The sequence below is a fragment of the Bemisia tabaci genome, chromosome 6, assembly GCF_918797505.1.
Source record: "Bemisia tabaci chromosome 6, PGI_BMITA_v3".
In the NCBI taxonomy this organism is placed as follows: Eukaryota; Metazoa; Arthropoda; class Insecta; order Hemiptera; family Aleyrodidae; genus Bemisia; species Bemisia tabaci.
The window spans coordinates 32,818,975-32,834,563 of NC_092798.1; the positions used below are offsets into that span (position 1 = coordinate 32,818,975).

The window sequence follows — 15,589 nt, forward strand, 5'->3', positions numbered from 1 at the left end:
TTTGGGGTAATTCAATGCTTGAAGTCCTACCCTAAATCAATAATTGAGAGATATTTATGTACAAGAAGGTTAAAATCACCCGAGTGGTTTTGACTAATTAATGAAGTCCTGGGTTGTTTTTGCGTGGTCCTCATTTTAGCATGTCACCCGACCGAATCTGGACCCTCTATTGATTTCGTATGCCTCCCTTTTTGATGTTTGTTACATGTCTCAAATATTTCAGATACGTCTTGTTTTCAAAAATACCAATGTAGATAGACCCGCACTGATTTGACTGAGATTTAGCACTATCCAAGCTGGAATTCGTAAATTTATCAGTCTGTCATATACATTTTGCAAAAATTACATTCCTACACTGTTCACTGGATGAGTCATTAATTGTTTCAGGCGTTCGCGAAAATTATTTTAATTTAAAACTGTCCATAAAAAAAGACGTCATCGTCAAAAAACTGAAATTAAAAGTACCATCGTAGTAGAAAGTGAATTCTTAGTACCATTGCATAGATGAGTGGTTTTCAAATATGCTGGTATAAAAGCGTCCTAAAATATCAGACAAACCAGAAATATCACAATTTGAAGTTTATAAATCAAAATTAAAGCTGAAGGAAAGCTTTGTCCAGGATTTATCTCTCATTTTCTTGCTCAAAATAGGCCTTTATCTCCGAGACCTAAATTAGAAAAAAAGGCCAATGTTTACTCTTCAAAATCTTATGTAGGCGATTCGTCGATTCACACAACGGGCGTATAGTGGCGAAGCGTGAATAATTGATTATCAAAATTTCTCCATTTGAAGCTATAGTAAAGACTCGATTATTAAGGTATCCGTTGCGACCACCCTGTTTTTGATCCTTTTCATGGATTTAAATGGCAGATCAATCGATATAGCACGCCACGCCACTGGTTTGAAAATCAATACCTGAACAAGATAGTAACAAGCGTTTTAACACAGATCAAATGGAATTAGATTACACCAATGAGAGCATTTGTATTTTTTGATCTTGTTTGGGGGTTGCTTTTCTTTCTGTTGTGTGGTTTTCTCGTGTAGTGAAGTTACTACTTTGCAGAATATGATGGGAAGATACCACTCTACACTCTTCCTATTGTTCTGCCATTAAATGTGTACGCGATATCAATTTCAAACACATTTTCTGAAACTTGAAGCGAATTAGTGACCCAACCAGTGCACAGTCAAAGTGTTTAGCATTGATAATTTGGTCATGGGCTTATTGATCAGTAAATGCAAGTTTCAAGCAACGGAGCCTTATCAAATCCATGGAATAGCAATCCAACTCGGAAACAAACCGGGTTACTCTAATAGAGTCTACCCAAAATTCAGCATAATCCTCAAGTCTTCAGTCAAGTATTTTAATTGTCTTACTGTCAAAGCCGTGCGAGGAGTATAGGAGCATTCTAATTTTGCCTTTTTCTGTGAAAATGCTTATTTTTGAGAAAAGCAGGGAATATTTTTCCCGATTTTCAAATAAACTCTCTCGAATAAGTTACAGACAAATATTTCCAAGTTTTTCAAAAAAATCGTATTTTATAAGAAGAAAGGCAAGATCCGAATGTTAAAACGTCATATTCCTCAGCTCGGTATCTTAGTGCTATTTTAAGGGCTCAGACCGAAAATGTGGACTTCAAAATATCTCTAAGCATACATACCTACGTTCATGTTGCAATAAAGAACTACTATTTCTGACTCATTTTAGAAGCAACATAAGTGCTAATTGTCTTCAAACGCAGATAAGTGCTTTTAAGGATGAGCCAGAAATAGTGGTCCCTTATCGGAAAGTTCAGTCTATATGCAGCTTTTTCAAACAAGTTCATTGACCTAATGGATCAGTTACTCACGTCAAAGAAGCGTACTCAATGGTTGAATCATTTGGAAAAGCGAAAAAATAATCAGAGCTAACGGAACGCCAAGTTTATTCCACCAATATTAGCTGAGATAAGTCTTTCTTCGGACAAAATATCATGCCATGCAACGTTTTCGAATTTGCCTGACTCTTTAATGTTTGGCAGAAAAACCGTTTGAAGAGTTCGTTTGAAAATATTATCAAAATTCATTGGAGACACCTCACCTATGAAGACAATTGAGTGAGAATTAAGAAATGACAATGATAGGTGAGAAATTTTGGAAGGAAAATTTGGGCAATCTCACATTGTAGCTGGTCGTATTTATGCTAAAAGGAACTACTTGCAAAAGGTTTGCGTGCAACATAGTTCCTTGTAGCAAAAATACGTCCAATTGTGATATTCTCTCCGGAAGATAGAACGATTCAGCCCAATGTGAATACACACAATAGAAAACGTCTACATAGTAATGGCTTTCATCGTTTTAGTTTTACTGGTGCTACTTTTTTAGCAGCCAGTGTAAATTTTGCATCATTAATTGGTGCGACTCAAGTGGAGAAAATATAAGTATTGAGACTGTAAATAACGTCATCAACCACCTTTCTCAAAATGCAATTGCCTCGTCGAGGCTGGACGCAAAAACTGGACGTTTAAACTTAGTTTATTTCTTATTTTGAAAATTTATAAGGTTCAACCATCAAAATACAATTCAGAGGCACGTGTAAATGATCCATAGAGGTAAACAGGCATTGTCACATTTGAAGGCGCGTCAAACATAGGAATTCCAAAAAAATCTTAGCTCAATCAAAGACTGCATCAACTAAAACAGATGACGGTCATCCAAAAGGGGCTACTTGACATAAGTAGTTAGCGAAAACACTGCAATTCACATTTACGCTCAGTTTACTTGTTTCATTTGAGAAGGGCCATTCTGACGCCCCTCTCGATGCGCTTAAAACATCAATTTTCAAAATTTCGTACCATATTAAAGCAAAAGCCTCACGCCACTTTTGCGTTATAATTTGGAATGATGCCTGAATAACTTACTAATGCGCCAAGTCAATGATCCCGTCTGTATGGATATGTATTCAAAATATTTTGTGCAATTTTAAGCAGAAAACGTGGGCATTGCAATGGTCGGCCAAACGACAATTTTTCTAAACCATTCGTTATTAATTAATCTGGGCACGTTCCACGATAACTAAGTTTTTGTCTGAAAAAGTTACCAACATTTCCATAGCGTCAAGCATCTTTCAAGCATCTTTTTGACATAGGCAGCTAGTCCATACGCTGAAAACGGGGGGGGGGGGGGTGTTATGTTTGTAGGATGGTTCCCTGAAATTTTCTGGATGAAGAGCCTTTCGCAGGAATTGATGAGGTGGAACGCAACAATATCAGTTCGTTTGATCTATACCTATAAATTTTCTTCAAAAGTGTATAAAAAAATCTCAAAATTACGAAAATACAACTTAAGTATCGACCATAGAGCCTCGTTTTCAGGTCCCACTTAATCCCCAAAGTCGTAAATCTATAGTCGTCTAATAGAACGGAATATTCTGCATGCGTCCTTTGAAAATGATTGCACAGACGCATCATAATATCTTAGCCTCAATCGGGCAGAATTTAACGGGTTTGGAAGACATCCAAACTGGTGAATCGTTTCGCGTGCGTCTGTTCTGCCGACGATTGTAACTCACTAGAAAAGGGTCTAATGCACTAACACCACTTCTGGTGCGCTCGCAATTAAAATATTGCAGTTTAAAGTTAAGGTTGATTTAATACTAAAACGTCACTTTCCATTGATGCCGGTGTTAAGGGAAAAACATGCATCCATGTATTTCACTTTCAACTTGAAATCCAAAGACGAATGACAATAGACAGCAGGCTTGTAACGTCGTTTCGCTAGTTAAAAATGCTCTCGGAAAGTTAAATAGAGCTTTGGGACGCTCTAATTTAATATCGGAAAGATTTAGAAAAGTTCGTCGTTCCGTTCAAGAAAAAACGTACTACATTTCAATTTTGTCGAATTTCCCAACGCATATACCATGTTTATCAGGAGGATCATGGGCATTTCTAACTTCAAATTTTATTGATTTTTCTTCAAATCTCGAGCAAAATTCAGACAATTCGGTATATAAATCGCGCAGGTATATTTGTGTAAAAAATTGCAATTGTTTATGGGTCAATTTTGCAACCTTGGAATGGAGTTTACGTTCCTTCGTCCAGGAAACAACGAGTTGGCGCAAAAGTTACTTGTATCTCAGGTATCTCTGGTGCAAAATTTACTTGTATCTCAGGTGTCTTTGGCGCAAAAGTTACTTGTATCTCAGGTATCTTTGGCATCTAAGTTGATCGTAAAACTGATTGTGAAGATCATATTTTAATCATGATAAATATTACGAACGTTGTGTTTTTATTACAGGTAATTGTGGCTTTTATAAATATTTCTCGCTAAATTTGCACGATTTGTTTTTTTCTGATTGCAGCAAACAAACAAGCATCGAGATCGAGCAATTGAACGCTCGAGTGGTCGAGGCCGAGACCAAATTGAAAACCGAAGTCACTCGCATCAAGAAGAAGTTGCAGGCCACCATCACCGATTTAGAACTTTCCCTAGACGTTGCCAACAAGAACAATTTGGAATTACAGAAAGTTGTCAAGAAACAGTCACTACAGCTCACTGTAAGCAACTCCTCTCTCTGTTGACGTGTCAATCGTTGAGACTTTATTCTCTGATCAAATGACCTCGACCCATACTAATATCCAGTCGTATAACTTGCAGTGTAATCTGACGAAGCTGAATTTGACTGCATTTTGCAATTGATCAGGAACCACAATTTCTGACTCAATTTAAAAACAACGTGTGTGCTATTAGTTTCCATATGCACATAAGCGTTTTTAAGGATGAGCCAGAAATTTTAGTCGTATAACTTGCAGTGTAATCTGACGAAGCTGAATTGGACTACATTTTGCAATTGATTAGGAGCCACAATTTCTGACTCAATTTAAAAACAACATACGTGCCATTTTTCTGTATTCACATAAGTGTTTTAACGGATGAGCCAGAACGTGCAGTTTCTAATTGCAAAATGTAGTCCAATTCGAGGTGAACATAACCCGTCGGATGACGCTTGCGATAATGTTTGCACACCGCCTTCATTTTGCAAGGTATACTGTAAAACATCCTTGAGGTAGCAATAGTTACCTACTCGATAGAGTGAAGGAGCCACTTAATCGGTATTTGTGAGCGTCTTGTTAAACCACGAGCGCTGTGCGCCGTATTATTTGAGCGGCGAGAAGGAGGATGAAAAAGTGTTCATATTCCAACTGAATTGAATTTGTATCATGACTAATAAATATTTTTTTTCTGTAACAGGAATTGCAAGCTCACTATGATGAAATCCAAAGACAGTTGGCTGTGACCCTCGACCAATTGGCTGTCAGCACCCGTAAGAACCAATCCCTCACTGCTGAACTCGAAGAGATCAGGGGCAATTATGACAATGTAAGTTTACATTAACCATCTTACATATTTAATCATGAATCGATAGTCCATTAGCCAATCGTCCATTTGATTTTCTTCCCATTAGAAAACATGTTTTGAGGGTGCACGGAGAAGACGAATCATCGAGGCCCTCTCGTAGTATTTTGAGAATTTTATCCAGATGCTTGATTCCAGACGCTTCAGCAGTCTGGAAGCAGGATGCTTCCAATATTAGTCCTACTAATGAATTTTAAAAAAAGTTTAATAAAGTTTCCGCGGAATGTATTCGTAGGACGAAAAAAAAATTTCTCATTTTTCATCAAATATGTTAAAATTTGTTTTTGTAAATATCTTCTCTTGGGTTTATACAGCTATAGAAAGAATCCTTCATACGAAAATATACTCGTAGAAAAAAAATAGTAAATTCAAACAAATTTTTCAATCGTTGACGATTACTAATTCAGAGACATTTAAAATAAGAGGCAACGCAAGTGCGATATAGATCCAAAAACCTCTCGTACACTAATACCCTACTGCTTCGATTCGTTTGAAGTTTTGAACTCACCTTTTTTCTTAAATCCACTATAGTTTCAGAAAATATTCAGGCCACTTTTTCCAGTCCTTTTATTTTTGTGCCTTATTCTCTACCTTTTGTGTGCATGAGTGTTTGTGTGTTGCATGTAAAACAGTCATTAAATATATCTGTGAATTTTTAATAAACATATTGAAAATTTTTTTATGGAAACAGTAAAAAAAACTTCTGGCAATTTGCCCATGATGTCGGCAAAAGGGCGCATTAAGTGACATTTTCAAGAAAAATTTGAAAAGCGGATAGTTTTAAGCATGTTCGTCTCGAAGCATTTTCCAAGCACTAAATAAAAGTTCGCGAATGTATTCGGTATGCGTATTAGATAGATTTGAAGCTTGTCTTTTAACTCGAGTTTTATGGAGGAGTGAAACCTCGAACCTATTTTGCTCCATTCTTTCGTAATATCTGTCGATTTTCCTTTTCTAAACTGTGTCCAAAGTCATTGTAATACATTTTGAACAGGATTTTTTTTGTTGGAAAAAAATTGCAGCCATTGGGTACGGTGGGTGTGAAGGGGCATTCATCCGCTATCCGGCATAGTAAAGAGAATGCTTTACTCTCCTCATAAAAATTGGTTCAAATTATCATAGATGTGAAATTTTGATAGAGTATTTGCCACTCTTGTACGAAAAATGTGCACCCTCCCTCTATTCCTAATCTCGAGTACAGTTCCAGAATTCTTTCAAACATCATCGAAATAGCAATCCCTAAAATATCGCGTCCTCTCACGAGAAAATGATGACTTTTAAAGCATGCCTCGTCTCGAAGCATTTTTCCTTCCACCAAATAAAAGTTCGCGAATGAATTCGGTATGCGTATTAGATAGACTTGAAGCTTGTCTTTGTTTGAAGCACGTTTGAGCACGGCTCTGGGGCCTCTTGCAGCACGTTTTCAAGATAAGTAGTTTTGTAAACGGGATCCGACCGTTTTTGAATTGTGTATTGTTCTGGTTGCAGGCTCGCCGCTCGCAACGACAAGCTTCAGACGATTTCGGGAAAAAATATTATTCCTACTTACATACGTAGATCCATGAATTAAAATTTAGTAAGGTTGTTAAATGAATAGCTTAATAGTTGTAGACGTGTGCGCTTCCAAAATAGACCCCCGCCTTACCCACTGGAACCTCCCAAGTCTTCTCCCTCCGCTTTCAAGGTAAGCACTGCTTTTTTCGTAAACTCGGCTGTAACGACGATCTCCGGATTCAGTGATGACGTCATCCATCAAAATATAGACCCTTTGCATGCATAGGAAATTTTATTAACGTTGCTACGTTTCCCGCAAACATATATTCAATTCCATAAAAATTTCTTCAGAATATGTAAGAGAATCGAAGGAATTGTATATTCATAAGTCCCACCTAAGCTGTGCTTGAAAATTGACCTTTAGTAATACTGTCATGATTTTTACCTATTTTTCCTGGCCACTTTTCTTCAAGGGAAATTCTTATGATTGTCCATCTATGGTTCTCCAAACCGTTAGCAACGCTGCGACGTTTCAGAATTTCCGATTTCTGATTCTCAGTTTCATCACTCGCTAGCGACGTGCTCCAACCTCTCTCAAGCGCTCAGAGGGCCGTTTCATGAAAATAAAGTGCCTGGCTTTTAATACCGACCATTTGAAAAGATCCGTAGACTCTTGCTCAACAATAGCCAAAAAAATTAGTCTGGTAGATCTACAGGTGTCTTTTTGACAAAAAGTAAAAATTTTGAGTATTTGAAAAATTAGCTCATTATACTGCTTATTTTTTTTATTCTCCCAAAGGAGAACTTCAAATAAATTTTCGCATCCATTTTTGAAAAGTAAATCGCCCATCTCAATACCACTAAAATTCATACCACGAGACACTGAACACCACGAATTTGTCTTTTAAAAAAAAATGGGGAAACGATGAACTCCTTCCACCTTAGCACATTTAAAATTCACAGAAAATACTAAATGCCAAGCATTGGATCTAAAGGGGGGGGGGGGGATTGAAAAAAACACTCTGAAACGTCGCAATGAGCTTTGCTCCCCATAAGTTCATCGTGGCAATGATATCATCGCATGTCTCTTGATAATTGAAGTGATGACGTCACTACATCCGTATCGATCATCGAAACGATGACGTCACTGTATCCGTCCGTCGTTACCACCGATTTTGCCGATCCCTGCAAGGTCCCCAGATCCTTTTCCGAGTGATTTTTTCGATATTATATGCTATACATAACAGAAGCTATATATATATTATTTATCCTCTGTTTTCTTTTCGGAGTTTTTGAAGCGTGCGATTGATTTGTTTGCAGGCTCTCCGCTCGAAACGACACGCAGAACAGCTGTACGAGGAGTCCCAAGTCAGGGTGAACGAACTGACCACGATCAACGTGAATCTCTCGGCGACCCGTGCCAAGCTCGAACAGGAATTGCAATCAATCGCCAACGACTACGAAGAAGTAACCAAGGAACTCAGAGTAAGCCCCGATTCCCAGCATTCTTGTCGTTTAGTTACAAAGTTGTTCACGGCCCGATTCATCGCGATTTGTCTAAAATACAGTGTGGGGCGTGAGACGGAATCGCCATTTCACCCGAATCTTAGGGCAGGGGTTGCAGGAATGAAACAAAATTTTCTCAGGAGGGGAACGAAACTATGAAAAGTCTGTAGAAAAGCCCTTAAAAATTCTGAGCCAAAAGATGATAAAACACGGGAGAACATGGATCGCTGATTAAATGGTTAAAATATATCTCTGACATGTTTCAAATACATTCTACAATAGTGGAAAGCTTATTTAACCACGAGCTGAAATTAGGCATTTTTTTATTGTAAAATATACATTGAAACATGTCGGAAACTTTTTTACACTACTAACTTGTTAAATTAGTGACATTTTTGCCGTGAACTTCAACGTTAACGTGGCCACCTTTAAGGTGATTTCTCCCAGCAAGTAAACAAGCATCGATATATCAAACAAAATGAAGCGAAAAAACGAGGTTTGCTTTTCACTCCTTGTAAAAATAAAGATGCAACAGTGTAGACACATACTTCAGCAGTCTATTGGTGAAAAATCTCTTCCGGAAACCCTAAATTAAAGTCAAATGAGACTTAACGCGAAAATTCCAATTTAATTTGACTAATCGAATGCATGTTCTGCGTTTAGTCTCATTTAGCTTTAATTTAGGGTTTTCGGAAGAGATTTTTCACCACTAAGTCTAGCGGAAGTATGCTTCTGCGCTGTTGCATCTCTGTTTTTACTAAGAATGAAAAGCAAACCTCGTATTTTAGCAACATTTATTAGATATATTAATGTTTGTTTACTTCCTGGGAGAAATCACCTTAAGGTGCTTGAGACCTCTATCTTTTTTACTTTTTTTTTCAAAATAATTATTGATTTCGATACATCATAGCAAATTATAAGCATACACATGCATACGTATAGCATACATAAGCGAACTCAACCTTAACTTCTTCCGAATTTCAAGCATGAGAGACATGTCAATGCCCGTTGATAACGGCGCAGAGATACAACTATACGTGCTTGATGGATGTCCGTATTGCGTCTGCAAAATTGAAGGGGCGATGGCGCGAGGCGTGAACTCACAATGTTCCATTCTATTGCTGCCAATTGCTGTCCAGATTCGAGAGAAAAGATAAAAGACGAAGCCCGATTACGCTCTGATATCTTCGGCTGTGTTGACTTTTGATATTTTTTCCAATTTGATTCTTTTTTTAGGATGTATTTGTAGACCTATATCTAAAGCTAATATGCATCGGCACCAGAAGAGATAGTCGGGTCAATTTGACCCGGCTCAGGCAATGAAATCGGCTTGCAATAAAAATAAAAGTTGTAACTTTTTCCTTTTTTAAAGCAGTAAGTTTCAACAAGAGAATCCCCTTAAATCCGTAGATACGCAACATACACTACACTGCGATACATTATCAATTCCTTTACCATATAACCGAGATATCGCGCTTTGAAAAGTCGGGTTTATGACGTAATCCATCGCGGTAGTGACACCCTTGGTTTCTTCTACCTTGCTTTCATTTGTCAGAGAGACACATTTTCACTGTCTACTAAACGTGAAACTCGGATGAAAGCAACGTGAAAGAAACCAAGGGTGTCACTACCGCGGTGGATGACGTCATAAACCAAATTTTTCAAATCGCGATAGGTATCTCGGTTAATTTCGGACGCAGAAAGTTGCTGCTTTGACTGATCTTATTATTTTTAGCTAATCTAAAATAATCAAGCATCAAAACACGATTCTGTGACCAGCGCAACTGACCCATTTACATACATAAAGTCGCTTTTATAGCTCGCGCTCTACGCCCAATCGCCATTGCCCCCTATCCTCCCAGAGATCATCAGGCAATTGGCACCTTCTGATCTCCTCCTCCACCCCTTGTCGCCAACCTTTCACAGGACGTCCACGCCGTCGCCTTCCGGGACCCATTTAACCATGAGTAAAAAAGAACTTATATTGTGAAACATGCGGACCATAGGGAGACCTTAGACTGGGAGTCTATTGCGAAACACAGTGGCGCCACTAGTTTTCTCTGTAATACATTTCTGAGCTCAAAAAAAGCTCGCAAAGTTCAGGGCGTAATAGAGAAAATAATATAAGTCGAGATCCACCTCCACATCTAGTCGAACTCTCCATGCACAGATAGAGATGAAATACATTAGCAGGGTTGCCGTGTTTCCAGTCTTGGAGTCCCCAAACAAAATGGCAACCCTGCTAATGTACTTGCTCCATTTATCTGCATATGACAATCTACCTGGACACTTTGATGAGATACCGATTTAACCATAGACTGTGACAAATGACTATACTCAGTATTTTTTGTGGGATTTCAGATAGCCGACGAAAGGTTCCAGAGGACACAAGTGGAGCTGAAACACACCGTTGAACACTTGCACGAGGAACAAGAACGCATCGTCAAGATCGAGGCCATCAAGAAGTCCCTCGAGATCGAAGTCAAGAACTTGTCCGTCCGTCTCGAGGAGGTCGAAGCCAACGCCATCGTCGGTGGAAAACGTATCATCAGTAAACTTGAAGCTAGGGTGAGTGAACCTCTCATGTCCAGATTGCAAATTTTACAGGTTCACCGGCTCTCAAAATTAGCGAAATCCGGGTCTGAGTTCAAAACTATGTATGGAAAACTAAGACTAAATGGAACTAACTAACTAAGACTAAACTAAATGGAAAACTAGGTATTCAAAGAGCAATTTTTTTTGAAGGCGTACAGGGCTCGCAACCTATCGAGGCCCAGTGCAGCAAATTTTGAGCTCGAAAATACGGCGACTTCGTTGATGAATAACTGAACAACTTTTTTCTTCTTCTTTTTTTTTTTTTTTTTTTTTTTTTTTTTTGCAATGAAAGGATCCAATTAGACAATCGACTCGAAGCGGAAACGACTGTTTTGTCCGTATAAAACCTGTCGATTTTTCTCGATTTTTAACGAGCAAAAATTTGGGATGACCCACTAATCTTTCTCAGTTCGAGGCGTAAAATCACTTACGCATCATTTCGAGAATCCTCGGGGCCTCCTAAGCCGAAAAACGAGTGGTTTTGACCGTTTGCGAATATTCACTTTCTCGTCTGCCGGTTGTGAGCTTCAATGATCCTGGAGTATCCGGTCGAGGTGAAGACGTCAATCCCCCCTGGTAAAAATTGGCAGTAGAATGTGTGTTCCAAAATACTATAGACCTAAAGCCGGCTGTAAGATTTCCAATATAGCTTCTGTAGCCGGCTGTACAATTTCTTATAGCCTTTTATAGCCTATGGCGATTAAGCAACAGCCAGACGATAAAGTTTATGCTAAATGTTACTAAATACGGATACTAGGACTTAGTTAGTTTTTGGACTACCGCTCTCTTTTTGTGCCGTAGTATCTTGATTTATTTTGCGAGGAAAGCTAACTCGAGGATGCCTGTCATTCTAAATATGTTGGAGAGCCTTCAATTTCTTATGATACTGTGCAATATCTCTGGTGTGAAATAGTTGCTTCAGACGCCGTGGCACGCTGCGGCGCGGCGGGCGGGCAGAGAGCGCGAAACGCGCATTGGCGCCTACGAACCTAACAGGGATACTTCACGCATTGCGCAATGCGTGAAGTATCCCTGTTAGGTTTGTAGGCGCCAGTGCGTCGCCGCTCCGCTTCGTGTTAGGCTCTAATATTTAATCTCGCGGAGTCAGCGTTTTTCAACTCATGATTTTGAAATGTTTGCACACTCTGTATGGACTATTCTCATTTTAGTTGATGACAAAAAAAAAATGTTTTAAAGGAAAATATAATGTGTGTTTTGTAAATATCAAGGTAGTTCCGTATGATTTCCAAAGCACACGAATTTCTACACAATTTCTTATAGCCTTTTACAGCCAATGGCGATAAAGTATAAAGCCGGCGATAGGAACTATAGCCCGACTGTATACTTTTTTATAGCTTCGTATAGCTCGGCTATATGATTTGCTCCGCTTTCTACAGTCAGCTATATGATTTTCAATAGCCCTCCTTAGTCGGCTGTAAGAACTCCTATGGTATTTTGAAACGCAACTCCTATCGCCAATTTTTACCAGAGAAACATGACGCGCCCAGTCCGATTTTTTTCTTTAAAAAATGCTCCACGAGTTAATGGAATCTCGCAATCGACGGATAATGGGATGCAAGAGAAATGTCAAAATCTGTCAAAAACACTTGTTTCTCGGTTCAGGAAGCGTCACCAAGCTTCGCAGGTCGCATTTTCAGAGGAACACTCGTTCTATACTGTTTCTCGGCTCAAGAAGCCTCGCCGAGCATCGGGACCATGCCGATTGGCAAAAAACGTGAGTGGTTGCAGCGCAGGTCGCACTTTCAGAAAACCACTCGATTTTTACTGTTTCTCGGCCCAGGAAGCCTAGCCAAGCGTCGGGACCATGCGCAATCGATTCTACGCCTCGAACTGTATAGGATGCGACTATCATCTCGAAATTTTTCTCCCAGTCCGAAATTGAGAAAAATCGACAGGGGTTACATGGACTAAATTTTTAGGGTCAAAATCGAAAGTTTTCTGATCGGGGCGAAACCAAGCTAGTGCGCTCGGAATGATCCGCTGAGTCCGATTTTCTGGTCGGAAAAGCACCTCGAGTCCGGATGATTGCGCGATCGGGGAAAAACGCACGGTAGGTGAACTTTCGGAAAACGGTCAAAAATACTAGTTTTTGATTGTTTCCCGGGCTTAGAACGCCAGAGTATGACCTACTCAAGTATACTTTTTTCTCTTGAAAAAATGATTTCTATCCATTTGCTTTGCTTCCAGATTCGTGATATTGAAATTGAACTGGATGAAGAAAAGAGACGCCACGCAGAAACCGTGAAAATCTTGCGCAAGAAAGAGAGAACATTGAAAGAAATCGTCATCCAGAGCGAAGAAGACCACAAGAACGTCCAATTACTCCAAGATACCCTCGAAAAAGCCACACAGAAATTGAACTTGTACAAGAGGCAACTCCAAGAACAGGTAACTTAATTCGGAGCTTCAGATAATTTTCTCAAAATAAATGAGATTCTTATATCTGTAAGTGTGGGAGTCAAAGGGGCTTAATTGCATTGCATCGTTTTGAGGCTTACCGCCACACAGAATCGTGCTAATAATCTTTTAATAATCTATCGTGCTAATAATCTTTTTTCTTTTTTATATTTCATCTATTTACGAATGATTTCTTCAACGATTTGTGGAATCAATCATGAGATCATGAAAAAAGTTCATGAAATGAAAATTCTTAAGTACATTTATAAATTGTCAATTGTAATTTTGCAGCATTGCAACGTAAGTAAGCTCCCCTGATTCTCACCTCTTCGTATGCAACATGTCAAGTTTTGAATTTCGGAAATCGGGTGAATTGCTTTCAATGCAAACGCAGCATATCCTTTCAGTTTGAAAGTTATTTATTTGATTTAAAATTCAATTACCTCCGAGGAAGTAACTACATCAACACCCGTGACACATTTATTGCCTATCTATTAATATGAAGGCAAAATTAATGTTCGCGTGTAACTTGCGTCTGCAGTGCGTCGCGTCAATTCCAACGCTCACTCCTTCTTCTTTGAAGCGGTAACTATTTCAACGCCCATGATGCGATTTTGCCTACCTCATAAGTTGAAGGCGAAATTGATGTCGTGAATGAACATCGTCAAGTCCACGTCAAGTAAGTTTAAGCACCCTTAGTGCGTGACAGAAAATCTGCCTTGATTCTTCCCTTTACTTTCAATGCTAAACTGGTAACAGCTGACCTTCTATCTCGGCCAAATGATGTTTAAACTTATTTGGCATGAACTCTGCCCTCGTCAAATATGAATTTCAGTAGTGATTTTCCGAGACTAAAATTATTTTGACACCTTTGGTGCAAATCTCTGGTGACTCATGTTTGGACCACATCACCACATGGGAAACTGGGGTAAGTATACTGTCCCTGGGTTATCTGTGATGTGGGACTTTATCTCTGAAACCAAAATTTTCTTTTTTCCAGACAATTTTTGGTATGAAATTTAGTAGTTCTGAGATGAAACTTGGTTGACAGACCACTCTCTTTTTTTTAAATTTTAAAATCAACTCTACGGATGAACTTCCAAATTTTTTCAAACTAAAAATTAAGGACGAAAAACACATAGGTATTGTGTAAATTGTAAGCTGTTATTTGTGTACTATTGGCACGGTTTACTTTGACCATCAAAATGTGTTTACATCTAAATTTGGGGGGAAATTTTCCTTTTCACTTAAAAAGGTGACATTGTTTTAGCTTTGACAATAATGGCATTAAGATATCTTTCCAAATATTTAAAGTGATCTTTAGATTTTATACTATTTGCATTGCAATTTTCAGCAAAAAAATCGATGATGCAGTCATAGTGTAACATAACAAATTTTTTATCAATTTCTATGGCTGTCTGGTCAGCGAAATCCTCTTTTAAAAATAATAAATCTGTCAATCTTAAAAGAAATGGCAAAAATGCAAACTTTCTCCGATGAAATAAGCTGCTTAAAACTGATTGTGAATGCTTGGCAATTCGAAAACAAACATTTACAAATGAATGGAATAATATTGAAAAATGAATCGCAATAATTTTACTTGCCATCATTGCAATTAATTGCAATCCATACTGTTGCAGTGTTAAGTCCGTTGTTTTTTGTCGTATCCCTGGTTCCAGAATAATAAGTCTGGAAGAAAGGATGAGTGACCTGCTCATAGCTTTGATTTTGAAAGCCCTCTAGACATAATTTATGCAAATGTTTATATTCATTTGCACCGATGTGTAAATCATTTTCGTTTGTACGTAGGTATTTTTGTCAGATCTAGTATTTTCATGTGCACTTTTATTAGGAAAATTTAGACCTTTTCATCCACACTTCTAAAATGTAAAACCAGCTCATTTCTTCTCATATCGACGGTGAAACTGGAAAACGCATGACTTGCTGCAGACTTCCTGTCATCATTTATTTTTTAATAGGTATAAAATGGAATAATTCAGAACGTCATTCCTTGAAAGCTTTCTTCAGTTTTGAGCCCTGTGTGAAGAATATACCTTCTTACAATGCTTCATCTAAAAATCTATTTTATTATTCAATTAGGTATTTTAATTGTTGTGCAGGTTTTCTTTTGAAGATTTCAGGGAACTTGCCTCAAATTACACAGGAAATCCACCAAAATTT

The 15,589-nt window shown here is 38.4% G+C and overlaps 1 protein-coding gene across 2 annotated transcripts in view; it reads left to right on the forward strand.

Moving 5' to 3' along the window:
- Nucleotides 1-15,589, forward strand: part of LOC109043956 (paramyosin, long form) — a 104,200-nt gene that overhangs the window by 87,839 nt on the left and 772 nt on the right. For both annotated transcript variants that reach the window (XM_019061345.2, XM_019061354.2), the window contains 5 exons: nucleotides 4,341-4,536; nucleotides 5,231-5,359; nucleotides 8,210-8,374; nucleotides 10,757-10,963; nucleotides 13,199-13,399. In XM_019061345.2, coding sequence (XP_018916890.1) covers nucleotides 4,341-4,536; nucleotides 5,231-5,359; nucleotides 8,210-8,374; nucleotides 10,757-10,963; nucleotides 13,199-13,399 — 898 coding nt within the window. The remainder of the gene's footprint in view (nucleotides 1-4,340; nucleotides 4,537-5,230; nucleotides 5,360-8,209; nucleotides 8,375-10,756; nucleotides 10,964-13,198; nucleotides 13,400-15,589) is intronic.